Consider the following 26,405-nt stretch of genomic DNA (forward strand, 5'->3'; position numbering starts at 1 on the left):
AATGACCTCTTGGATACAACCATCAGCAGTGTGTCTTAATGCAGAGAGAATATCGACCATATTGAGAGGTTTGCTTACCTCGGCAGCAACATTAATGTCTATTAAGTCAGTAGTGGGATTGGGAGAGCATGGTGGGGGTCATGAGGTTGTTGGAAAGGGTTGTGTGGCGCTCTTGATATTTTTGCAAGAGGACGATGGTCCAAGTGTTTAGAGTCTTGGTGCGCCCTGTTTTGCTATATGGTTGCAAGAAATGGATGCTATCTAGTGACCTGAGATGAAGATTGGACTTTTTCAGTACTGTGTCTCTTCGGAGAATCCTTGAGTACCGAATGAGTCATGTTACCTGCATTGTAAGGAAGCGTCAGTTATGGCACTGTGGCCATGTGGCATGATTTTCCGAGGGTATATCGGTTCACAGGATCCTCGTTGTTGAGGACCCAAATAGCTGGAGTAGGCCAAAGGGACATCCACGTAACACCTGCCTGCAGTAGATAGTCATTTCCAGAGGGTGGGACTGGAACACATGTCTGCTTGTGTGGTTACCTATCGAGATCCTGTGGTGTTTCATCATGTGGTGGGTATGACAACAACCTGTACCAGTGCATGCTTCCCAACCTGGCCAAATCATTTTCCTTCAAAAAAGTCCTTATTCAAATTAAGTAGAATCATATTTGAATAGTGACATTAAATCTGACAGCCCTATTCCCTTATCTCTACTGTTCACTAATGGGACAGAGCCTTTACTGACAAGAACTGACGACCATATAACCTAGGTTACATTTTATGATTAAATTTTTATTAGAAACACCGGCAGAAACAGAAATTAAATCTGTGCCATATTTTACCAAAAGACAAAGAAACATCTCTCCACAACAGTGCAACATCCTTTATACCTCAACCCAAACCAAACCTGTATTTTCACTAAGTGCAGTGTAGTATTTAGAATGAAAGACCTGAACAGCTCCATGGAATGTAATCAGACCCATTAAAAAAGAAGTAATTTGTGAAACTTAAGAGACAGAGTAGTAGTTCCAGTGTACATACTGTATCACATTTTTAGCCATAATGACGAGAGGACCAGGTATTCCTCATAAGGTCCTAGAAGAAGGTCCTATGTGAATTTCCCCTTGGGATTAATAAAGTTATCTATCTATCTATCTATCTATCTATCTGTCTATGAGCCAAGTTACAAAAAGGAGAACCTCCAGAAAGAGAGAGAGGGAGGGAATCTGTTCAGTTCCAATGACAAAGTTATACTGCTTTTGCAGCAGTTGTTCCTAAGGCAAATACACTTTGGAAGAAGAAGAGATGAAGCATTGAGTGTTCCAATAAAAAGATAATTTTGGTTGGAAATAAATAATAGAAAGGATGAGAGCCTGAAAATTAGAAACTTTAAACCAGCGAGCAAATATTGAAAGACATCCCCCAAACATGAGTAAAATGGTGCCTGGTATATCCAGGGAACAGAGGTGACAGTATCAGTCATTGACCAGATCCATGGCATAATGCTTGTTGCCCTTACTTCTGAGGTATTGAATAGCATCTGTTTAGACTCTAAGCTCTTGACCTTTCCAGAGATAAAGGAGAAGCTCTTCCAAAGGTGAAATTTGAACTCGTCCCAGACAAAGGCATTTAATAATCTTTCGCTATTAGTTTTGCTTTATCAGATCTGTCCAATGGGCTCTCCATCTGTCTATATCAAGCTCACCATCAAATAGTAATGAATTGTTAGCTCATCATCTCGCTTTGTCCATGTGTCAAGAACATGTAGACTTGGATTAGATAGCACATACATACAGTTCACCATTCAGGTTTTATCCAAGATATTGTAATACTAGGTACATTCTGGAGCATCCTTGTGTTTTAGCGATGTTCATTTTGGGTAAATCCACTAAAAATTTGTCACTGGATTCAGATCAGGCAAACCATTCCTCCACCATTCCCATGAACTGGAAGCATAAGCAAATGTAGACAAGCCTCTTTAACTACCTGTATTCCTACCAAGAAGAAAATAAGTGACAGGAAGGATATTAGTCGAGGAAGCCCAGTATAAGTAATTCAAAGAGTTAAAAAGAACATGGAAAATTCTTGAAATTTAAGAAATGTTTCAAACATTATAAACAATATTAATTTGAAATCCTAATTAATAAATATTTGTGACAATAGTATCTAGGATATGTAGACTTCATCTAAAATGCATTTGCCTTTCTTTTATGTTTTGCAGTGGTATTCAGTGGAAATTAATTTCTATAAAAGTCTAATTGACAAATGTTAGTAGTAATTTAAAATCCTTAATATTTTCTATGTAACACTAGTTTGGGTACTGATAAAATGCATCTGTTACTATTTTACTATTATGTAACAAGACATTATTATATTATACTTTGGGTGTTTGTAACACTTACAAAGCGTCAGTAAAACATTTATTCATCTCTGCAGTGTGACCTACTAACACAACTTCACTTTGGAGTGGTTTGAAGTAGCTTAAGCAAGACACATTTCTGTTGATATTATATATTTAGCATAAGACCTGTGAATCCTTCATGTCAATAAGTAATCTTACTATCATGTCAATATACCACACTGCACAGAGATGAATAACCCATTTACTGATGTTTTATAAGTGTTATGAAGACCAAAGGAAGCCTTTGTTAAGGTCTTGTTACAGAAGGGTAAATGAGAAACTGAAGTAACTAAAGTGTTAATCGTTTTGTAAATTATGTGTGGCTTACTATGGTGTTTGATGCTTTGATTGTTTGAATCCTAAAAGTGTCTCATATTAGAGCTTCTTTTAAGAAGCTGTTGACTGGTACTTGATACCATAGATACCAATGATGGATGCTCAGACTAATTTTGGGAAGAATTATTTAGAAAGGTGTACTAGACTTTCCACCCATTGTTCATTTTTGTTTGCTTTTTGCAGTGATCATCCCATTACAATGACTGTCCAAAATGATGTTTCACGTTCATCCATTTTTCATCTGAACCTTAAAGCAGCTATACCTATTGTATACACCAGTATGATAGTAAATAAAGAGAACTTGATATTTACTTCTTTACTTTACTTTTAGATTTTTTGGAGTAGTTGTTGGTGAGACACTTTGAAAATGCAGTCATTTTATTTAAATTGTCAATGTTCCAGTTAAATAATATTATGCTACATTTCATTTTCAGGGAGGACTTCCATCATGGCTTCTCCAAAAGCCAGACATAGTCCTACGCTCAACTGACCCAGGTGTGTTGTTATTTTTTCAGTTATTTAAGCAATCTCATTCTTCAAAAACTTAAAAAAAAAACAAAACAACAACAACAACAAGCTACCCATAACATTGTCCCTACTCTCTAAACAATAGCAAAATAACCAGTGTTTTAACACTAGAATTACCAGAGCCTACGAGAAAACTCGTAATTCCGGCCCATCTTAAATTGTTTCTCACCTCTCTGTCAGTGTCTTTTGTCCTGTAAATGTGTCGATAAGCAGCAAGCAGCCTGGAATCCCATTCCCCGCCCACCGCTGCAGTTCAATTCTCAAAGAAGTTTCTCAGTGCTCAGTGTTTATCTTTGAGTGAAGTGCTGAAGCTTTATAGGGTAAAAAAGTACACACGTGTGTTCCGTGTCAACTATCTATGTAAAAACGTTGTTAACACAGAAACGTTTTTCATGTTTTAGTAATAATTGTCAAAATGTAGACATGAAATGTATAATGTGTGAAGCCTGAAATACAAATATGAAATAAACACTTTCACAAAAGGTACAAGTGTAACAAAACAAGTGCGGTTTTATCTATACTAATAAAAGGCAAAGCCCTCACTCACTCACTCACTCACTGACTCACTCACTCACTCACTGACTCATCACTAATTCTCCAACTTCCCGTGTGGGTGGAAGGCTGAAATTTGGCAGGTTCATTCCTTACAGCTTCCTTACAAAAGTTGGGGAGGTTTTATATCGAAATTCTACGCGTAATGGTCATAACTGGAAGCAGTTTTTCTCCATTTACTGTAATGGAGATGAGCTTCAACGCCGTGGGGGCGGAGTTTCGTGTGACATCATCACGCCTCCCACGTAATCACGCAGTACATAGAAAACCAGGAAGACCTCAAAAAAGCGCTCAAGAAAACATGCATTATATAATTGAGAAGGCAGCGAAACAATAAGAAGCGAGTTCTGCTACTTCGGAAACAAAGCACGATGTAAACCTACACTTTAAATTAAGTTCATAGACAGGCTGCTGCTGGCGTTTGTAATTTAGTGCCTGCCCATATAAGGCCGTCCGTCAGCGGCAATCCAATAGCAAACTGCCACGGGTAAATATTCACGGGTGAAGGACTGTGCTTAAGGAGAGGAAGATGAGATGGTCAGGGTGGTGTTTGACACAAACTCAGCGAAACTGCGAGAGAAAGTTTTAAGTGCCAGGACTAAGGTAACATTAAATAAAGCTATGGACATAGCACGAGATGGCACCAGCACAGCTGGGAACCTTCGATGCAAGTACACCGAGTGGCTCACGTGAACTGGCGCAGTGCACAGATAAAAAGCAACAGTTCCAAAGAGCGCTGAACAAAAACCGAATTACACAATTGAAGAGGCAGCAAAAAATATGAAGCGTCTGATAAGCATATTCATAAATGCAGCTACTGTGGAAACAAAGCACACGGTGGAAAAAGTCAATGTCCCGCTAAAGGAAGACAGTGTAAAAAAAACCCATGCATGCAGTGTGTCAGGTCTCAGATAAAGAAGAAGACGAGCTGTTTATTGATGCAGTAAGAAACTAATCGATGAATGAAACCTGTCATCTTTACAACGATTGACAAACACGGAATGTAACTTGAACACATCGTACAAATACGACCCTGATTGAAACAAATAATGATAATCAAATCCTTGATGACAGCAACACTCAGTAACACAAAACAATTACTGTATATTGACAATCATGTTACATTATTTTTAAAATGTTCCCTTTTCTTTTTCATAACTTCTACTTCTCCACTGCGATACGCGGGTATATATTTAAATGTATATATATTCCCCGATCTACAGTAAATACTCTCGCATAGACAAGCCACATGCTGTGGCACAATTGTAGAGTCTTCGCCTCTAATGCCGACATTCAAGGTTCGATTCGAGAGGATGCACTGAGTATGTCGCGCTACTGATTCATTTTACCTTCGCATCTCCTTGGTTTGGGACATATGAAAAAATATTCGGTTAACGCAGAATCATGTTACGTTATTTTTAAAATTTTCCCTTTCTTAGCACAAGCATAGTTGAGAAGCTTCGATGCATGTACTCCATAACGCATTAAAAAATAACGCATTTAATCACACTTTCAATTCCAAGCAAACGGGAACTTTTCTCAATGCATGATTTCCTGGTACATCCATTACACTGATGCACACATCACAGCTACAGAAATGTTAGAGTCGGAATAAAGCGCGTTCCTACGACTGATCATTTCGACTACCCGAGCGAAGCCTTGATAAAAGCGTGGTTTTGTGCACACTGAAAAGCAAGCAAAATTAGATGCATTACAGAAAGCAGACTTTGTGGCTCTTACTGGGGATCATTGGACTTCCGTGACCGTTAGTAATTCTAATTACATCTAATTACAAAATGTTCAATGATCACACTGTTTTAGCCTAATGTACAAAATAATTTCGGCTAAGGTTACTCAGAGTTTAAAGATTAAGTTGGTCAAATTACCTTTTATGTTTCTGACTTATTTTTTTAAGAAGAAAAACTGCACTTTATGTTGAAATTTTGGTTATTATTATTTAAAGACAATACTATTCTGAAAATCTACTTAAAGTACTTAAACTACCACTTTATTTTTAAGTCTGCCCAATTTTAACCAGGGATGATATTTTTGTTTCTGTTTTGAATTCAAATGCAGTTTAAAGGCTTTTTTTTTTCAGAAATTAAAACAGCTTCAGTTTACAATATTCATGTACATGTCTATTATTTGATTCTGTCGCCCACTAAAACACTTTTAAATAAAAAAAAATTTGCGATTTGGGGCAAATTTACGTCGATTACATACGATTAATCAAGATTAATTCTTACACAGCCTCTAATTAATTGGATTAATTTTTTAATCGAGTCCCACCTAATATATATATATATGTGGATATATATATGTAGATTTATATATATAAATGTGTATATACAGTATATATGTAGATATGTATATGTGTATATACAGTATGTATATATACAGTATGTATATATATGTATGTGTGTATATGTATATATATATAACTGTGTATATATATGTGTATAGATGTATATATATATATATATATATATTTATATATATATGCCAGCAACACTCATGACAATGACAAAACAATTACATTGTCAATCATGTTACGTTATTATTAAAATGTTTCCTTTTCTTTTTACTTCTCGCTGCCAATCGCAGGTATTTTGCTATATACATATATATATATATATATATATATATATATATATACAGATATATACAGATATATATATATATACAGATATATATAAATATATATATACAGATATATACAGATATATATAAATATATATATACATATATATAAATAGATAGATATGACAACAACACTCAATATCAATGACAAAACAATTACATTAACAATCATCTTACGTTATTTTTAAAATGTTTGCTTTTCATTTTCATAACTTCTTTAACACACTACTTCTCCGCTGCGGAGCGCGGGTATTTTGCTAGTAATAATAATATATTTTATTTTTATAGAACTTTTCCCATGCTCAAACCACTAAACATTAAGAATTTAAAATGAACAAACAGATTTATGTGTGTATTTTTAGCCATGCACGTCACAGTTTTTATAAATAATAAATATTTGAATGTGATGACGGCAATAACAAGAAACAGAAATTACAAAAAAAAAGCTAATTGTGCAGTCATTGCCACTTCAGAACAAAGTGTGAAAATCTACCAAAGTCATCAGTGCAAAAATGAACTGTTACTGAAACGTTTAACTTGTAATTATGTAATGCTCTGTGGCAGCAAAAGTATAGAATATTGTGTTTTACCTCAGTCTTTTTCCTCAGAGATACTGTATAAGCTGCCACTCTCCTTCGTCTTTCAGTTGGTATTGTATATGTTTTATAAACATTTTAGCTGTTTTATGCCAAATATACCTAGCATTTATATTCATGATTACCATCTACTGCATCTCAGTTTAAAATTGATTTTTTAAATGCATGTGAAATGAGTCTATGTAGATCCATTGTAACACTGAGGTCCAAAAAAACCCAAAAAGTGTTGTTGTGCCTGCTGACACCAAATTATGTTAATAAGTCAATTATTAGTCAAATATATAATTTTGTGCTTTTAAGCTTTTTTGACTTAAATTTTATTGATAACAGTGGAGTTATATTGCTTTTCATTTTTTTTCATATCCTGGAACCATGATGTATATATGATGTTTATGCACAAAAATGTTGCGTATGCCTGTTTCCATGCTCACATTGAGATGTATGCTTTAAGCTTGGCTTAAAGTCGCACACATTTTCACGGCAGCTTTGGACCATGCATATGCACATTTCTGCTCAGTTTTGTAAACGGGCAGGCGACTACTGTTTCTGTGTGGTTTCCTTTTCTTTTTTAAATTCGCATACATGAAGCGAACTTTATCAAATACGTTGAAATTAATTGCATATCGTTTACAAATTTAAGACATTTGATTGTAATTACTCTGTAACAATGTAATGGTACATGGAATGGCCAGACTATTCCAACTACCATGGCTGCTTTAGCGTTGTTAGAAGACATCACAAATAGAATAATAAGAAGAGAGTGCATATTTAGAAATCATATGGATTTCTTTTCCCATGATTATGACTTACTTCTAAGTTGATTTAGATTTCCAAGAGCTAAACTGATGTCAGCTTTGCAAAGGTAGACTTTGAGGAATTGTGCTCTACCTGTTCCTTTGCAAGTTCTGCCTGCCCTTGGGTTTTTAGCCACAGGAGCTTTTCAGTGTAAACTGACTGACTGATTAGGTATTTCTCAGTCATCACTGAGTCATGCCATGCCATGCTATACGGATGAAATGGTCAATTTCATGCACATTGCTATAAAGGTGCATCAGAGAACGGATTTGCTTATATAAATAGGAAGCATTTCCTGTCCATTAATCTTGCATTGTGCAAGCATTTAGCATGCTGCATAATGTGGCACACATCTCTGGCTTGCCCATGCCTGAAGAGATGCGGTATGATGAAACTGACCCTGACCTAACAAATAATCAGCCAAATTGGACAGCATTACAACTTCATTTGAAAGTAATTAGGAGAATCTAAAAACACATACTTTATTTTTTTAACCAGTTCATTTAATTTGTGGTCAATATCACATTGTACAGCATTTATATTCCCTAGTTCATTGGCCACATCTTGTACAGCATCCACTATTGCATTTTGTGACTCCAGCTCAGCTTCTGTCAGTACATGGCCAGATGGTCGCCTGCTGGTTTCCAAGATACAGGTGTATGCACAGCCAGCACCCGAAGATGTTCAGGATGACATTAGTGTCACTGCTTGCTTGCTGTATTTTTTGAGTGCTGAAGTCACAGCTACTGTTTGAAAATGCTTACAGTTGTTCCTGTCTTCACAACAATCAAGCTGATATTTTCGGAAACCTGGACTCACCTCCTCCTTTCTTGTGCGAGTCTGTGACCCACACATCACAAGTGGAACCAGGAGCTGGGTGTTGCACAGATCCCCAACAGGTGCAAAACGTTCCTCTTCCACCAGAGCCGCATTAGGCCTCTGCAGATGCTCCTGCCCTTATCAGTCCCAAAGATGTACTCGTGAAGATAGCTTCTTGGGACAACCCGGAATGTTTCCTATTTTGTTTTGAACACATGGCCACGATGAAGCATTGGGACAGGGGAGGCTGGGTGGCTATCTTGGACCATTTTATGACCAGGGAGGCCCTGCATGTTCTGTGAAACCTTCCTCCCTAGATATTTGAAGACTATGATTTCCTGAAGCACCAAATCCTTCTTCATATGGTTATGAACTCCGTGGCAAGAGGCAGCAACTTCCGTCTGTGGCAAATCGATCTGGATTGCAATATCTGAGGAGAGGTGCAGGACTTAGCTGGTTCTATGGAGACATCTTAGAGTGCATTGTAGAAAACCTCACTATTGATGCTGTGTTGCTGTCTCCATTGATGCTGTTGGATTCTGTAAGTGACCTCTATGTCATCTGACTCAATGTGTTCCGGCAGTTACCCTGCACAAGTACAGAGCGTGTGAACATTCTCTGTGTTCTTGGGGTTGTCAAGGACTGTGACTGTACTATTCTAACTGAAATATAAGGCAAGGAAATTTAAAGTTTGGACTGCCATATCGGTTCCTTCACCATGGCCTTTCTTAGCTTGGTGGAGGAGTGGCCTATTCCCATGAGTCTTGACCACCTGAAAAGTACCTCTTTCTTTAGTAGAAAGAGAAGGGCTTGCCATGGACAAGACTGGCCAGATAGCCAGCTTGGAGATTGAACATGATTTGGCCAGAGAGGACGGGGACGATCCTTCCCCTGAGTTTCTGGGAGATTTGGAGGGTCCTTCACAACACATGCTTGCCTCTTCAGTATCCATAGACAGGGATGCTGCTTCAGGCTCTGGGGAACTATTCCCTATGGTGGCAGGGGCTGACACACAGACCGGGTCAGGGGCTTTCGCTTCGGGCTCTGGGGACACAGGGGCTGACACACAGACCGAGTTTGTGTGCTTTTAACAAGCAAACTGCAGCTTAAATATTGCATTTAAACAAGCACATGTTGCAGGTGATTGTTACTATGAAGAGTGGGGTGGGTCCTAGGTTCAAAACTCCACACTTTTTAATTAAGAATGGCTTCTTGTATTGAGTGATTTCCAGTTGCATTGGTGTGGACTGATTGCACATTTGGTGGTCAGAATTGGACAAGAGAGACAGTATTGAAAATATGGGCAGAGATCTTGAGCTGTTTTGTAAGCCTTGACCTGACTGTCAAGTTGTTTCCGCTCACTGACCTTTTATGACTCCCCTTTCACCGATGTCTGTTTTGGACGACCCTTTTAAAAGAGTTGGGTTAGATATTGTTGGCTCACTTCCAAGAGTAAGAATGGTTATCGGCATATACTTGTGCTGGCTGATTATGCAATAAGATATCCCAAAGTGGCCACTTAGCAGAAGGCTAACATGCACTCTATTCCTAAGGCACTGTCAGAGGTCTTCATTCGTATTGATATTCCACATGACATTTTAACTGACCAGAGTATACCTTTTACTTCCTGTCATCCATGGCTGTGAAGCATCAGCAATGTGAACAGGAGACCCAGAAAGAAAATTATGGTAGAAAAAGCAAACTTTGTCAATTCAAAAAGGGCAATTGGGTGCTTGTTTTGATCCTGTCTGACTGACATAAGTTTCTGGTGAAATGGCTGGGTCTTGTGGTAGTGCAGGAACGCATGAGTCTTGTGAACTATTAACTTAGGATTCCTGGTCAATGCAACCCTGTGTATATCCTACATGTTAATCTTTTGAAGGAGTGGCATGATGTGAATGAGGTGTTGGCCACTACCGCTGCAGTGTTTCAGATTGAGATTGCTATTGGTGACGATTTGATGGACACTCAAGAGGGTTAAGTTACTGTCCCTGATCAGAAGGATCTCTGATGTCTTTTTATCTGTGCCTGGCCAGACTGAAATTGCTGAACATAGAATTGTGACAGCCTAGTGTTAATGTACAGCTGCGATCAAATCTCATTCTGGAAGCAAAGAGAACTGCGATACCTGAGGAGGTGAAGCAGATGCTTGATTTGGGTGTGATTCGAAAGAGTAAAAGTGAATGGCACAGTCCACTGGTACTAAAACTGGGTAGCTCTGCTTGGTTTTGTATAGATTTTCAATGCTTGAAAAGGATTTCCAAATTTGGTGTGTACCCGATGCCACATATTGATGACTTATTGGAGAGGCTCGGGAAGCCTTGTGTATTTCCACCCTGGATCTCAACAAGGGATACTAGCAGATGCTACTGGAGAAATCCAGTCATGAGAAGACTGTGTTCGCCAACATTGTCTGAATTCACCAGACTCCCATTTGGACTTCATGGTGCATTGACTTTTCAGCGGATGGTGAATCAGATTCTGCGACCCCATTCTGTATATGCTGGAGTGTATCTTGATGACTCATTTTCAGTAATGATTGGCGGTCACAGTTGACAGTTTGAAGCTGGCTGAGTTTGAAGAAAACCCTAAAAAGTGTAAATTGGGTATGTTGAAAACACAATATTTGGTGTATTCAATAGGGATCTGTTTGATTAGACCTCAGTTAGACAAGGTTGGTGAGGAGCTTGCATAGCCACATCTGGAAACACAGAAACAAGTTTGTGCTTTCCTTGGACTCACTGGTTATTACAGGAGGTATAGTCCGAATTTTACACATAGAGCCGCCCCGTTCATTGATCTGATAAAGGGCAGAAAGAACCGCAGCGTCATTTGAACCAATGATTGCGAAAGGTCCTTTTATGATTTAAAGACTGCTTTGTCTTTGTTTCCAGTTCTGCGGATTCTGGGCTTTTCTAAGGAATTAATTCTACAGACAGATGTGAATGCTTTTGGTTTGGGAGCATTACTCTTTCAGAGTTTTCCTGGTTTGGAATATTCCATCATGTTTCTGAGCAGGAAATTGCTTCCCCTGGAGTATGTTTATATGGTTATTTTTATATATTTTAAGCCCTTATAAACTCTCCCACACTCTTATAAACATTTCCCACACAGTTATACAGCATAAACCCTTTATATTCTCTTAGTTATTAGGTAAGATTGATTGAAATTATTTATGTAAACACACTGTTTATATGCTACTCAAAAACATACGTATAGTATATCATTGAGGAGTTTTATTTAATACGTAATACAGTTTTAAACACATTGTAATTGATTAGGTAATATAAAAATAAATGAAAAATCTACAACATGTAAATATAAATAAAAACCAAAATGTTATTTTAAAGATATCGAGCGTCTCCGATATCACATATGTTACAGCCATTATGATAGACAGGCCACCAACAATAAATCTGTACAATGCAAGTTAAATTGTATAAAATGTGTGTACAGTTACAGTAAACGTATGTACATGTACTAAGTATGTAGAAAATTAGTTACTGGTACTCACCAACTATGACACGACGACTTGTCCGATAACGATGAGATAAATGTTACTGTACAACAAAGGACAGCGTTACAGCTCTTCTAAATGTGCCTCTTCAGGTGACTGTGTTTCTTCTTCCACTGAAGGCGTACTAGGCGGTGTTTTGTGGGTAAGGAACATTGTGATGGGCAGTTGCTGGTGCTGCTTTTTCATTTGTGTAAAGAGGTTTTTATACACTTCCGTGGCGTCGTTAAGAGCATTTCTAAATTGCAAAGGAAGAATCATTTGCGGGTCCCATCCTTCAACCGATGTCTGGAGATCTTTTGCTATTCGTAGAATGGTCATGAGACTCTCGAGAGTTAGGCTGGCGTCTTCTTCCTGTGCTGGGTCCTCTTGTTCCTGAGCCAATCAGCACCCAGGAACTTAACCATGTGCTTTGATTGGGTAGCTTCTCAGCCATCCACTAATAGCATGTCTTGTATGAAATCAACTGGGCAAACCAACCGAGGAAGCATGTACTAGAAATAAAAAGACCCATTGTCCGCAGAAATCCACGAACCAGCGAAAAATCTGTGATATTTATTTAGATATACTTACATATAAAATCCGCAATAGAGTGAAGCCGCTAAAGTCGAAGCGCGATATAGTGAGGGATTAGTGTAAAATGTAACTACAAGAAAGACATAATTGGTTTTTAGTAGTTTTTAAAACGATCCTCAGTACTAGCCTGGTGAATTTCTGTTGGTAAAGTATTCCAGATTTTGGGTGCATGATTGCAAAAGGCCACCTCACCACTTCTTTTAAGTTTAGCTCTTGCAATTATAAGCAGGCCACCATTAGAAGACAACACAGGTAACCAATGTAACAATGCTGATACTGGTGAGATGTGCTCAGATTTTCTTTTTCTAGTTAATATTCTGGCTGCTGCATTTTGCACTAATTGCAACTGATTGATGTATTTCTTTGGTAGTCCTGTTAGGAGTGCATTACAGTAATCTAGTCGACAAAAACAAAATCGTGAACTAATTTTTCATCTTATGAAGTTATAAGAATCCTAACTTTTGCTATATTCCTTAAGTGAAAAAATGTAGACTTAGTAATCTGGTTAATATGTGATTTAAAGTTTAGTTCAGAATCAATAATTACCCCTAAATTTCTTTACCTCCATCTTGATTTTTAACCTTACAGGATCAAGTTTATTTCTAATACTCTTGCTATATCCATGTTTGCCAATCACTAAGATTTTGCCAGTCACGACCTTGTAGTTAGGATATAGCGGGTTGGATAATGGATGGGTGGATAAGATTTTCTGTTTTTTAGTTTGAGAAAGTTACTACTCATCCATTCAGAAATACAAGTAAGACATTGGATCACTAAGCCAAGAGTGTCAGGGTTATTAGGTGCTATCGATAAATAAAGTAGTGGTGTCATCTGCATAGTTATGGTAATTCACCTTGTACTTTGAGATAATCTGACCTAATGGAAGCATGTACAGTACAATGAAAAAAGCAGCAGAACCAGAAGAGATCCTGGTGGTACACCATATACAATATCATGGGTCTCCGATGTACGATCAACACAACTAATAAAGAATTTCCTACCTGTTAAGAAAGACAGAAAACCAGTATAAAACACTGCTGGAGAGGCCCACAAATTGTGTAAGGCGATTTATAATAATACTGTGGTCTGTGGTGTCAAATGCTGCACTCAAGTCTAAGAGAATAAGAACAGATATGCAGCCTCTGTCTGCATTAACCTGCAAATCATTTACTACTTTAAACAAAGCAGTTTCTGTACTGTGATTTGTTCTAAAACCTGTTGCAGCACACCCTGGCAGCACATCCGGATCCCAACAGGGCTGTAGATAACTCCGACTCCCATGAATCCCTTTGGGAATCCGATACACCACAGCAGCCCATGGGGGTTGCCATCTAACGTCTTGCTGCCCATGCTTGCTCCCCTGGTCCTCTCAGTGAAGAGGTGTCCCGGCCAGGCAAGGACCCCGTTTGTCTGTGAAACTGTATTTTGAATGAAATCAAGAAATCTCACTCTTCCTGGTCCTCACTTTTTCTGTTCCTTCCTGCTCAAATTGCTGCAATCAAAATGAATATTGTTCCTGTCTGAATTTTGTTAATTCCACTCTCACCCATCTCACATTACTGACACAATATAAAGTCCCTTATTCCTAAATTTATTTGGAATGGTAGGAAACCACAGTTGAAATACAGTATGCCTGCCTAACTTTTCTTTGAATTATATTAATCTGGCTTTTGAAGTTCATCCATTGTTAGCTTGGCTACATAGCCTTAAGTGTTCTCCCTATTGGTTACTGCTTGAGTCCTCTATAGCTAGTCCATACAATCTAAGTAATATTCTATTTTGTAAATTTCCCGTAAGGTCTTGTAGACTCTATTTTGGGCCTGTTATGTCTCATGACATTCAGTTCTGGCACTAGGTCGAGAAAAAACACCTATATTTAATAATTCGGCTATTCTAATTGGAGGACAATCTTGCATGGTCTCTCCTTGGACCCATCGAGACCCATTCCGGACTGTGCTCATTTCAGGAACTACTTGCATGCTTCAATCTGCCCTCCTCAGGTCACCTCTTAAGACCGACTAATGGTGTTGATTTACAGTCTAATCTTCTTTCTCATTCTCTATATCTCTATCTAACTATTCTCACTGCTAGCAAAGGTTCTGTATTAGCCATTTTTTCTTTATTATCCTAGGCCTCTTATAAACCTGTTTCTGTCACTTATGTGTGGACTGAAGATTTATTCCATTACAAAAGAGACATATGCTGGAATACTACATTAAAAATGTACGTTTGTCTTCCAAAAACTCAAACTATCAGTTTTCACAACTTCAGATTATTCATAGAATATTCTTCACTCCTCAGAAGTGACACAATGGGCTTGGGATTGGATTCATTATGTCATTCCTGCTCTCTAGATTTCCCTGGTACTTTCCTTCATGTTTTTAGGAAGTTTCCACATGTCTTCCTTTCCCTTCTGGTCTGCAGTTGCCCATTTGCTTTCCTGTTTATTAAACTTTAAAATTCTCTTTTTTCATTCAGTCTTTCTCCTTACTGACAATTCTTCCTTTTCCTTTAATTACTATTAAAACTGAGTGTTCTTATTTAGTACTATAGCTGCTAAAATCATTATTGCATCAAGTGGAATCCACATAATTGATGACTGCTCAATCCTCGGTTGTTTCATTTTTTTAGTTTAATCCATTTAGAAATGTCAATTGCCAGAATTAATAATGCTTCCTCTAAATCCATCTACCTGTGGAGGTTGGCCCCTGATGCACTTAAAGCCTATATATATTGTAGCTTCTTTTTATCTTTTATTTTTGCATTTTTGTTTTGCTATCAAGTATCTCATGTGCTCTTGTATAGCTATAGTTGAAACTCCAGAGTGCCTCGGAGTTCAGGGGCTATGATTTTGTCAGATTTGTTTTTCTTTTGGTGTAATTTTCATTACTACAAGTATGTACTGTTTGAGATGGGGTTTTATTGGTTTTTTTTTACTACATTGCTATCTTGTTTGTTATTTGAAACTTTTGACTATTTTTATTGATGGAAAATAGATAAAAATGTCATTACAAGAAATAGAAAAGTATTATAATGCATGAAGTAAATGAAAAAAAATTCCAATTAATATGCAATTAATTTTGATAAAAAATGTAGTTGTATGATTAATTACATTTTTTTTATTTGAACAGCAGCCCTAAAAGCACATGACAAATACTTTAAACAAAAAAAAAAGAAAAAGAATGTAGATCTAAGCCAGGGAAAATGCCTGGCTAAAACATAACAATGAGTTTCACAATATGTAGTCAAAATTGAAATTTGTAATAATTTTAATTAAGCACTTAAATTCTGTTTCAGATTATCTACAGGCTGTTGATAGCTGGCTGAATGTGCTTCTTCCTAAGATAAGAAAGTGGCTTTACAACAATGGAGGAAACGTCATCAGCGTGCAGGTACTGTGTGGGGATTCCGGGGATTGAATAAAATCATTTCTGTTGCATGTAAAGGTTAAATAAAGGGAAGCACAATGGCAGTAGTTGACAGAATCGCAAAACAGTGCCAAAAGCAGGTCCATGGGAAGTGTTTGCCCGACTACAGAGTGACCTGAGAAGATAATAAATATTTTTTGATATAATTAGCCATATTGTGCCATCTTGATTAGTTCTGTTTGTGAAATAAGTGATTGTCTAAAAATATAAAAGTCATGAACCCACCCAAGATCTTTTCTCTAAACTCAAAGCAGTGCAAAAAAGTTTATCTCTAGAACTTATGAATGAACCTCAGCACTGTTGTTATCTTGCTCAAGTAAAGACATAAGAGAGATGTCTATAGTGAGTGGCCACAAAAAATTTGTTTATATGAAAGTTGTTTTTGAAATTCACTATGGTCTTCTTCAGGGTATTGTTGAAACATGAACAAATGACTACTGCTCTTTATAAAATTACAAAATTAAAGTCTGCTCAAGAAATGTGATCTTCTGGCTTTTCCTGAAGTTATCTACTTAGTGGTTTTTAAATATGTGACATTTTTATGGTCTATGAATATTATAAATTGACGTTGTGCACTCTCAAGACAGTGTCAGCACTCATCCAGCTCCAAGTTGATGTCAAACAACTATTTTCCACATCATTGTTTTGTCCCGTCAAGGTGAGTTTTGTTGAAAAATTGGCACATAACACCAAATGGAGGTGCTAGATACACTGACATTGAAATTGAATTGCAATGGTGTATCAGTGTTGTTCCAAATTACTACAAATAATCCACATGTCATCAATATACTCCAAAACAAATACTCATACACTATCTTGAAATTGTCATCCACTAATGATTGGAAAATTGCAAGGCTGTCTGCTATATTCAAATGCAGTCCAGAAGCAACTTCTGAGTGGCCCAGCCCGTGGTTCTGCCAGAAACACAGAGAAAAAAAAAGGAATTCCTATATGAATTTGCATATGAATGCAAAACTTTGTGTAGCCTAGCAACATTCAACCCACAATGCAACATGTTGTTGTGTATCTAGAAGTGGTGGTAGTAGTTTATGATACAGTGATTTTTTTTTTTTTTTCTGTGACGGTACACAGTGGTATGTATGTATGTTGCACCGGCACCTCAGCTGGAACAGCTGGTCGTAGCATCAACTACATGTTAAATGATTCTATTATCTATTGTGATTCTATAATCAATTGTATGCTAATAGTCAGATGTATTCCAGTTTCAACAAGTGAGTGCGTATGTGGCTTTTTGCAAATTAATATAATAGTTATATTCAGCCCTTTGGTCATTATTCCGGTACAAGCATAACCAGCCTCTCGTTGAAATTCACGGCCATCACCTCAGCAGCGGTGTGTACTTAGAAATATTTTCCTGTCCACGTCTCCACCTCTGACGTCATTTTCGCTGTGACTCCTTTTCAGCCAGTGTGGGATATAAACTAGACTTGCAGCTCAGGGATATGCAAGGGGAGCCCGTACTGACACATATTTCAACGGCACATACATTGAACAATAAAATAATGGAATTTGCATCTATTACAGTATAATAGTTTAAAATTTCAATGATTTCATTCGACACTGGCAAACTAAGTAGAAATGATAATCGCCAAACCTATTTTTTGTTGCATTTGTGATCATTTTAGTTGCAGTCTGGAGCTCAGGAGGGACCACGGGCTAGGCCACTTGGAGCTTGCTTCTGGGATGCATGTGGACTCCAGGCTGCCCTTTAAATAGACCTGCTCTGCAAAATTAACTATTTATACAATATGATAAATTGCCTGAAACACTACCCAGAAAGACGACTGATTTTTTTAATTGGTCCTGCACGACCTGGTGCTCAATTTTAGCAGTTCTAAATATCTCCAGGATTGCAGGTTTGATCCCAGTGTTTGTTTGATATTGTTAGTTTTCATACATGACAGGAAATTGAGTGATCAGGAGATGAATAGTAGAAAACTGTAGAGACAAAGTCAGGGACAGGATAACGGTTGATAAATTGGAAGAAGTTTAAAGAATACCAGTCAGAAGTCAAACACAGAGAAACAGGCGAAGCTCAAATAACATTAAAACAAACAAGATCTGAAAAAAAAAATGGACATAAGAAAAAAAATAAAGGACCAAGAAAATTTTGCAGAAACTCTTTGACACTAACTTCTTCTTGAAAGTAGCTTTTATGTTCTTCTAACACTAATGAGAGATTTACATAGATTGAATATTTGGATGCTAGAAGCTGTTCCCCACCATCTTATATAGACGGGAAGTGATAATATAACATACCACATTACATCTTTGTCATGTGACTGGTAACCAGTATAGCAACAGTAAACAATATGATGATTGGCATGCAAAGATTAATTTAAAATGGAGGTGACCATAGATGATAATAGAACTTTATTTGTCACCAAGGGAATTTGGCTACCACTACAAGAAACAAAGTGGTGTGATTTGAATAATGATAACAAATATGAAGACTGAAAAATAAGTTTAAGGACAGCAGAATTGATCATACATGAAGTCCAAAAAAGAAAATAACTCCAGAATCACTACACATAGAGTGCCAGCAGTTTTATTATTTTCTTCAATTATTTTATACTTTTGGGTTTTCCTTGAGTTTATTCTTTCCCAGTGCTATTATTTTCTCAATAAATATACTTTTGTTTTAATAGTTTGGCCTCATTACAGTTATTTGGGTTTGGGGATGGCATAAGAGCACTCTTTATTTTTGAAAGTGGTTTATAAAATGAATGAACAAATAAATGAATGTGAAATAAGAATGAGTCTGAAAAAGGATAACTTAAAAGCCATTACCTATGTTTTGTACTGGAACTGACCTTCACTTTTTATGGTTTTCTGGTGAAACCTACCACATCAGTTGTTTTCCAGTCCACCATATGACCTCCAATTTTCATAGTCACTGTTTCTTTAACATAGTTACTTGTTGTCTTCTCCCTCAGTGAATCTCTTTATATCTAACTAATACTCTCATTTCTGCCAGATAATCTTATGAACTGGAGTTTCCTCTAAGGCAAAAGTAAAGTGAGGCCTCCAAAAAAAGGCTAGGGAGCAGACCAGGGGCCTCATGTATAAATGATACTTATGCACAAAATTGTTGTGTACACTTGTTTCCACACTCACATGATAATGTATAAAAACTAAACTTGGTGTAAAGCCACGAACATTCTCACTCCAGCTCCAACCACAGTGTACACAAGTTTTTGGCTCGGTTTTGCAAACTGGCAGTGCCCAGCGTCAAAGTAGTGCTACTGTTCCTGTGTGGTTTCCCTTTATTTTTTAGATTCACATCGCAGACCCGGCTTTATCAAATTCACTGAAATTAACCGCGTATCGTTTTTTAGTTTAAGGCATCTGATTGTAATCAACCTATAACCATATAATGGTGTATGGAATGGCCAAACTATTCCAAGTACCATAGCTGCTTTAGCGTTGTTGCTCTCAGTGCACCACTCAGAGTATTTTAACTCACTGTATCTGAGTGTGGAATCACAGCTTTATGGCAGCTGATCGGAAAGTTGTATGGCAGATTGTATAATGAACAGAAAGAATTATCGGTATACAGCTTCTAGTACATGCTGCCTAACCCATGGGCACTGTCTATTTGAACTTCTCCCATTTGGCAAAAACTTCAGAGCCTTTCCTGTATGGACCTCGCGGTTCAGAAACAGTTTCATCCTAAGAGCTATAAATGTACTCAATGAGACCATTAAGTGCTCCCGGTAGAACTGTTTGTACTTACAAGTACATTTACCTCACTGTAAACTTGCACTGCAGTTGTAATACTGCACAACCTGAGACACTTATTGTATAAATATACAAAATTATTGTATATTTTTCATTGTTTTTTATCATATTTTTATTATTATTATTGTTGTTATTGTTGCTATTTTACCATTTTATAGGAAAGTAAGTTTATGGAGGATTTGCATATTGAATCTTATTGTACAATACAATAACAATAGAGGAATTCAACTCAATAGGAGAGAGTGTGTATTTACAGATGATGATGACTGGCTTCTAAGTCAATTTAGATTTCTTCTTGGAGCTCTTGATATAATTTTTAAGATGAAATGAAGTAAAGTATATATATTACATTATACAGATGCATTTTTAACTTCATTTAAATAATGCATAATGTTAATAATTAAACGTGTGGACATGGTGGAAAGCGGTAGCAATGAACTTGCGCCCCATTCAGGCATTGTTCCTGCCTCGCGGTGTATGCTTGCTGGGACAGGCACAACCCTGGATGGATAGATGGATGTAATAATTAAACAGGAAGATATTTCAATGTTCTTTAAAAGTTTTAAAGAATCGGCGTTCTAAGCTTACAGATGAGTTGACATTTACTACAGAACAGATTGTGTGGCGATTGATTACTTGGAGAAAGAAAAGGAAGGACAGGAATTGGGGATTAGTACATTTGAAAGAGATTGCTGCAATAAATTATTTTATCGAGGGTTGCACATGGAGCAGCAAGCATCTTGCGGGAGGCAAGAACAATCTCTGGATGGGGCAACAGCTCATTGCCACCATGCCCCCATGTTTTATACATGCTTTAATTCCTATCATCATGAAAATATCATGTATACATCTTAGCATTTAAATTGTTCAGCAGTCTGTAATAATATGAATGTAATGGATTCTGTGTTCTGTCGGCATAAGAGAAAGACAGTTTAAGAAGCACATAGTGATTCACACACAAAGAGTACATAGAAGAACACATAGAATACAAAGCATTTAATGTGTTAATTTAGTTACAATGGTATTTGAGAAACTAGTAAATTAAATGATTTTAAGATGAAGTTTATGACATTCTACTTTAATGACAAAATAAACTATGTGAATAAAGTGGAAATTTCAACCTTTTTTCCACTATGTCCCTGGTTTTTTTTTTTTTCTCTGTACCCTAATATGCTTCCATATGACACTCAGATGATGGGCTACGACTCACCTTTTCAGTGCGACTTAGATATCTGACCACTTCTTTTTATTTTGGGCACTGTGCAACTTTCTGAACTTGAACTTTCGAGTTTCTCTGCCACTCTGTGTCACTCAATCAACTTTTTTGTTGTTTATACCACTGCTTAAACCAATAAATAGTATGTTTTTCCTTGCCTCCACTTGGTATTCTCTGAATTCTTTTTTCCCTGTGCTTTTACCATTGTCTATTTACTGAGGCATAATTGTGGGAGGAGTTGGAGTGGGACAGCAGGTGCATGCACGTGCGTTACATTTCAAGCTGACAGGGATTTATGTAGTAGAAGAACGTGGAAGTTGGCATACACACAGATTTATGCATCTGGATTTTTTTGTGCATACACACATTTCTGTTTTTGTCCATACACCATGTTTTAGTGTGAGTTCTACGCACGGTGTTATAGATGAGGCCCCAGATCCCTACCTGGTCTGCCCAGCTGAGGCAATGTTTACTTCAGTCAGAGCTCTAAGGTACCTGCTGGTTTCAGCTTGAGCAGGACTCAGAAATGGGGAGTTGGCAAAATAAGTATAAAGATTTCGAAATTTGGCCAGAATTCCATCATTGAGAAGGATGACTGTAAACCTTCATTTTGTATGAACTGTACTAACAAAGAATCTTTATAAATGGAAGATTTATTAACAAAAAATACAAAGCAACAATGAGATGTGCAAAATTCAAAAAGGGGCACAAAGAAGTTACCCAAGAGGCAATCCTAAACAATCAAAGTTTGTTTAATGTTAAGCAAGTTCCACAGCTTTTGCAGTGGTTGTTTTGTATTTAGATTCAGTTCTGTTTACATGGTTGTGTTCTATTTTGTGTATTTTCATCTTCAGTTCAGCACAGCAATTTAATATCAGTAAAAAAATTATTCCATAGTACACTTTCATGTACCTCAACAACTTCTGTCTGTATCACTGTTATAAGTGGATGTTGGTCAGTAGGCTTAGAGAAGCAGAACCTCTGCTCTAGATCACCATTTATGCTGCTTTATACATTTATGTTAATTCAGACAATAATCATTAATTCATTCATTCTTTCTCAATGACAGCCTTTTCTGCATATCTCCACAACTTATCAAATTCCTTCTTTAGATTTTCTCATATATAAGCATAATTTTTTTCAGTTTGTTTATTACCTTCCTGAATTTACTTCATAACAAAACATTGCACCAGTTATTCCTTTCCTGGACAGGAAACCAAATATAATTTCATTAAATTTCAATGACAGAAATAGAACTGCTCTATTGAGGTTTTTAGAAAATACACAGTACAACAGGAAAATCTGACAATTGTTTAAAGATTGTTATTGTTTTTGATTTTTTACACAAAGGTAGAAAATGAATATGGAAGTTACTTTGCTTGTGATTATAACTACCTCCGCCATCTGAAAGTGATGTTCCAGTATTTCCTGGGAGAATCAACTGTCCTTTTTACCACTGATGGAAACACAGACTGGGAGATGACTTGTGGGACTCTGCAAGGATTGTATGCTACTATCGACTTTGGAACAGGTGATGTGACTGCTGAGAGAAATTATTCCTTTATGAAATACAGACTAGGTTAGGTAAATGACTATGCCTAACTAAGTATGTTGCTTGGATTGAACTGCTTTTAATTCTTTCATATGCAATAAAGTATGCTTGTGGTAATATATATGCTGTGCATATATATATATATTAGCAAAATACCCGCGCTTCGCAGCGGAGAAGTAGTGTGTTAAAGAAGTAATGAAAAAGAAAAGAACCATTTTAATAATAATGTAACATGATTGACATTGTCACTGTCATGAGTGTTGCTGTCATATATACACACATATATACAGTATATATACATATACATCCACATATATATACATATACACACATATATACAGTATATATACATATACATCCACATATATATACATATAGCAAAATACCCGTGCTTCACAGCGGCGCAGTACTGCATTAAAATTTTTATTAAGAAGAAAAGTAAACCTTTTTAAACTGAGGGAAAATATGCCAATAATTATTTGTTAAGGATCTCTTTGTATACCATGTTGTCAGTTCGGCCCTCCGGTTGTAACATGACCAAGCTGTGCGCTGAGCTTACTCTTAAGGATGCAACGTACAGTTGGCCATGTGAACAGTAATCTTGTCTCAAATCGCACAGTTTGGACTGCTGCTGTCAAAATCGGTTTGAGTTTCATGGTTTGTTTCAATTACGACAGTATTTGCAGGATTTGTTGTGTTGAAGTGACATTTGGCATCTGTCAAGCGTCCACTACTGAAATCGTCACCTGTGAACCTAAGATGTTTAAGAGGCATTGGCGGTTGTCAAAAGGTGTAAAATATTTGGCCATTTTGGTACACTTGAAAGCAACAACTGAACAATTCAGTGGCAGCCATCAACTCACATGCAGAACCATAGGTGAAGGGCTTAAGCATTTCACTCTTATAGTGCTCCTGTATAGTATAAAATCTCCTGTACCATCATCAGTCCACACCTTGAACCTGTCCCAGTCATTCAATACATAAGACACAATGTTCCTCCGGATATCAAGAGTGAGCCTGATATGGCCCTGTAATATGATCATCTCGATAGACATGGTAATGGGGGTTGGAATGATAAAGGAAATGGGTACCTGAGCAATGTAAAGTAAGTGTAAAATACCTACACAATAACAATAATTGTAATAAACAAACAATAAAACAGCGGAGAAGCCGTGGATTAAACAAAAAAGGCTGTAGTTATCAGTAGGGAGACGTGAATCCCGTGGCAAAGCAAGGAAGGGAATGTAGAGACCGGAGCGACAGACGGTCTTATATAGGCAGGCAGCCAACAACGTGGGAGGCGTTGGGATGGGGGACCCAACGCCGCCTCACACGGCGACCGAGCTTCAGTCTATGGACGTATAAATGTACGTAAGTAGGATTCAGTTAGCGTTGGGAACCTGTGTACCAAATTTCTTGAAGATGGGCCCATAAGTAACAAAGACTGTTGAAAAGTTCAATATGGCGGCCGACAGTGGCATCATACCACCGAAATAAGTACGTATATTGGTTTCGGTTAGCTCACGGAAGCCACCTACCAAATTTCGAGAAGATGGGGCCATAAATAAGAAAGTTCAACATGGTGTACGTTGTTGACCGTTATGACCATTACGCGTAGAATTTCGAAATGAAACCTGCTAAACTTTTGTAAGTAAGCTGTAAGGAATGAGCCTGCCAAATTTCAGCCTTCTACCTACACGGTAAGTTGGAGAATTAGTGATGTTGGAAAGTTCAATATGGCTGACAGTGGCGTCATACCACTGAAATAAGTACGTACACTGGTTTTGGTTAGCTCAGGGAAGCCACCTACCAAATTTGGTGAAGATGGGGCCATAAATAAGAAAGTTCAACATGGTGGACGTTGTTGACCGTTACGCATAGAATTTTGAAATGAAACCTGCTTAACTGTTCTAAGTAAGCTGTAATGAATGAGCCTGCCAAATTTCAGCCTTCTACCTACATGGGAAGTAGGAAAATTAGTGATGAGTCAGTGAGTGAGTGAGGGCTTTGCCTTTTATTATTTTTATATATATATATATATATATATATATATATATATATATATATAGTGAACACGGCCCAGACACAGACAGGCAGACATGTTGTAATCCACCACCACACGTTTATTTACAAGGTACTATTTACAATAATCAAGTGCACACAAACCCCCAAACACAGTCCTGGCCACAAAATGCCTCCCTCTTCGGGCCACCTCCACACTCTCTCCTGCTTTGTCCTGCTTCCACCCGACTCCAGCCTCGAATGAAGGGAGACGGCCCCTTTTATATCATCCCGGATGAGCTCCAGGTGTTTCCTGGCATTCCTCCCTGGACACGCCCCAGTGTGGGGGAAATGCCGGCTGTTCTCCCGAAGCTCTCCGGTGTCCCTTCTCTTCTTTCCCCCAGCACTTCCTGGTGTGGCGGAAGTGCTGAGGTCCAGGGTCCCCAAGGCATTGGGGCACCCCCTGGCGGTGACTACGGGTCCCTACAGGGTTGGGCTTCCAAGCCCTCTACCCGTGGCCCCCAAAGCAACCAGGATGGCCGCCCCCACGTGATCCAGGGCGGGCGTAGATCCTCTTCCGGTCCCTCAAGGCATCCCGGCCGTGTCGTTGCCCCTGGCATCCCTGACAATATACAGTATATATATAAACATTGCAGATTTACAAACAAACGGTAAATGACTACTACAGCTTTCCAAATCTTTATCATTTTCATTTTGGCATAGTTATTGTGCAGGAAAATGCAACAACAGACGTAAACACTGTTTAAAAAACATCCTCACTTTTATATTCCTCACATTCACATTATGATCACCTAGCTTTATTATGTAAATAATATGTATTTATGTATGCAGGACAATAAAGCATGTTTTTCATTTTCTTATGAAATTTTGTTGTGTCATAAAATTTAAAGGATATTATAAGTATGCAAACATATTTGGTATGTATTTTAATATTATTTTATTATTTTATACATATTTCATTTTCCACAAATAGTTATTTTAAGTGCAAAATACTGTAGAGTGTAAGTAATTATATAAAACCGGTTGATAACCAGACACAGTAGTTACACACTCAGCCATACAAAGCAATTTTAGGGTCACAAACAGATACTAAAGGTAACATGCAAGCTTCACGTATATCATATCCAGATTGGGATCTGAACCAAGGACTACAAAGCTATTAATAATTGTTCAGTATATGTTTATTCTTTGTTTTTTAGTTTATGTAGTACATAATTATAAAAATGTTTTGTGCTACTTTGGTAATGGTACTTTTTTTCACCTTGTGTTTTTTTTTAAATGTTTTAATTTGGAACTTGTGTTGAAGATATTAATGTTTTACTTATTTAAGAAAAGTGTGCTTATATCAACAAAACTCATTTAGCTCGGAGTTTCACAATTATGTTTTAATCTCTAAATTTTTACTTTCTGAGCAAACCTAACTTGTTAAAACATGTTTGCAAAATCTTTACTACCATGCAGAATAAAACATAAAACTGCTCAGAATAAAGCTCTATGTGTGCTAGTTTATTATTTTTGATTTTTATAGACACAAATATTACAGAAGCATTCATGAGGCAACGGAAATTTCAGCCTAATGGTCCTTTGGTGAGTATTTTTTGTATTGTTTTAGATAAAGCATTAATAATTTTGTTGATTGATTATATCATCTAATTCATATTTCAT

General features: G+C 37.3%; 1 protein-coding gene across 1 annotated transcript in view; it reads left to right on the top strand.

Moving 5' to 3' along the window:
• glb1l (galactosidase, beta 1-like) overlaps positions 1-26,405 on the top strand; it is a 197,806-nt gene that overhangs the window by 54,678 nt on the left and 116,723 nt on the right. The window contains exons 4-7 of the mRNA XM_039755971.1: positions 3,175-3,235; positions 16,058-16,152; positions 22,517-22,697; positions 26,269-26,327. Coding sequence (XP_039611905.1) covers positions 3,175-3,235; positions 16,058-16,152; positions 22,517-22,697; positions 26,269-26,327 — 396 coding nt within the window. The remainder of the gene's footprint in view (positions 1-3,174; positions 3,236-16,057; positions 16,153-22,516; positions 22,698-26,268; positions 26,328-26,405) is intronic.

Source organism: Polypterus senegalus, chromosome 6, assembly GCF_016835505.1.
Source record: "Polypterus senegalus isolate Bchr_013 chromosome 6, ASM1683550v1, whole genome shotgun sequence".
NCBI classification, from domain to species: Eukaryota; Metazoa; Chordata; class Cladistia; order Polypteriformes; family Polypteridae; genus Polypterus; species Polypterus senegalus.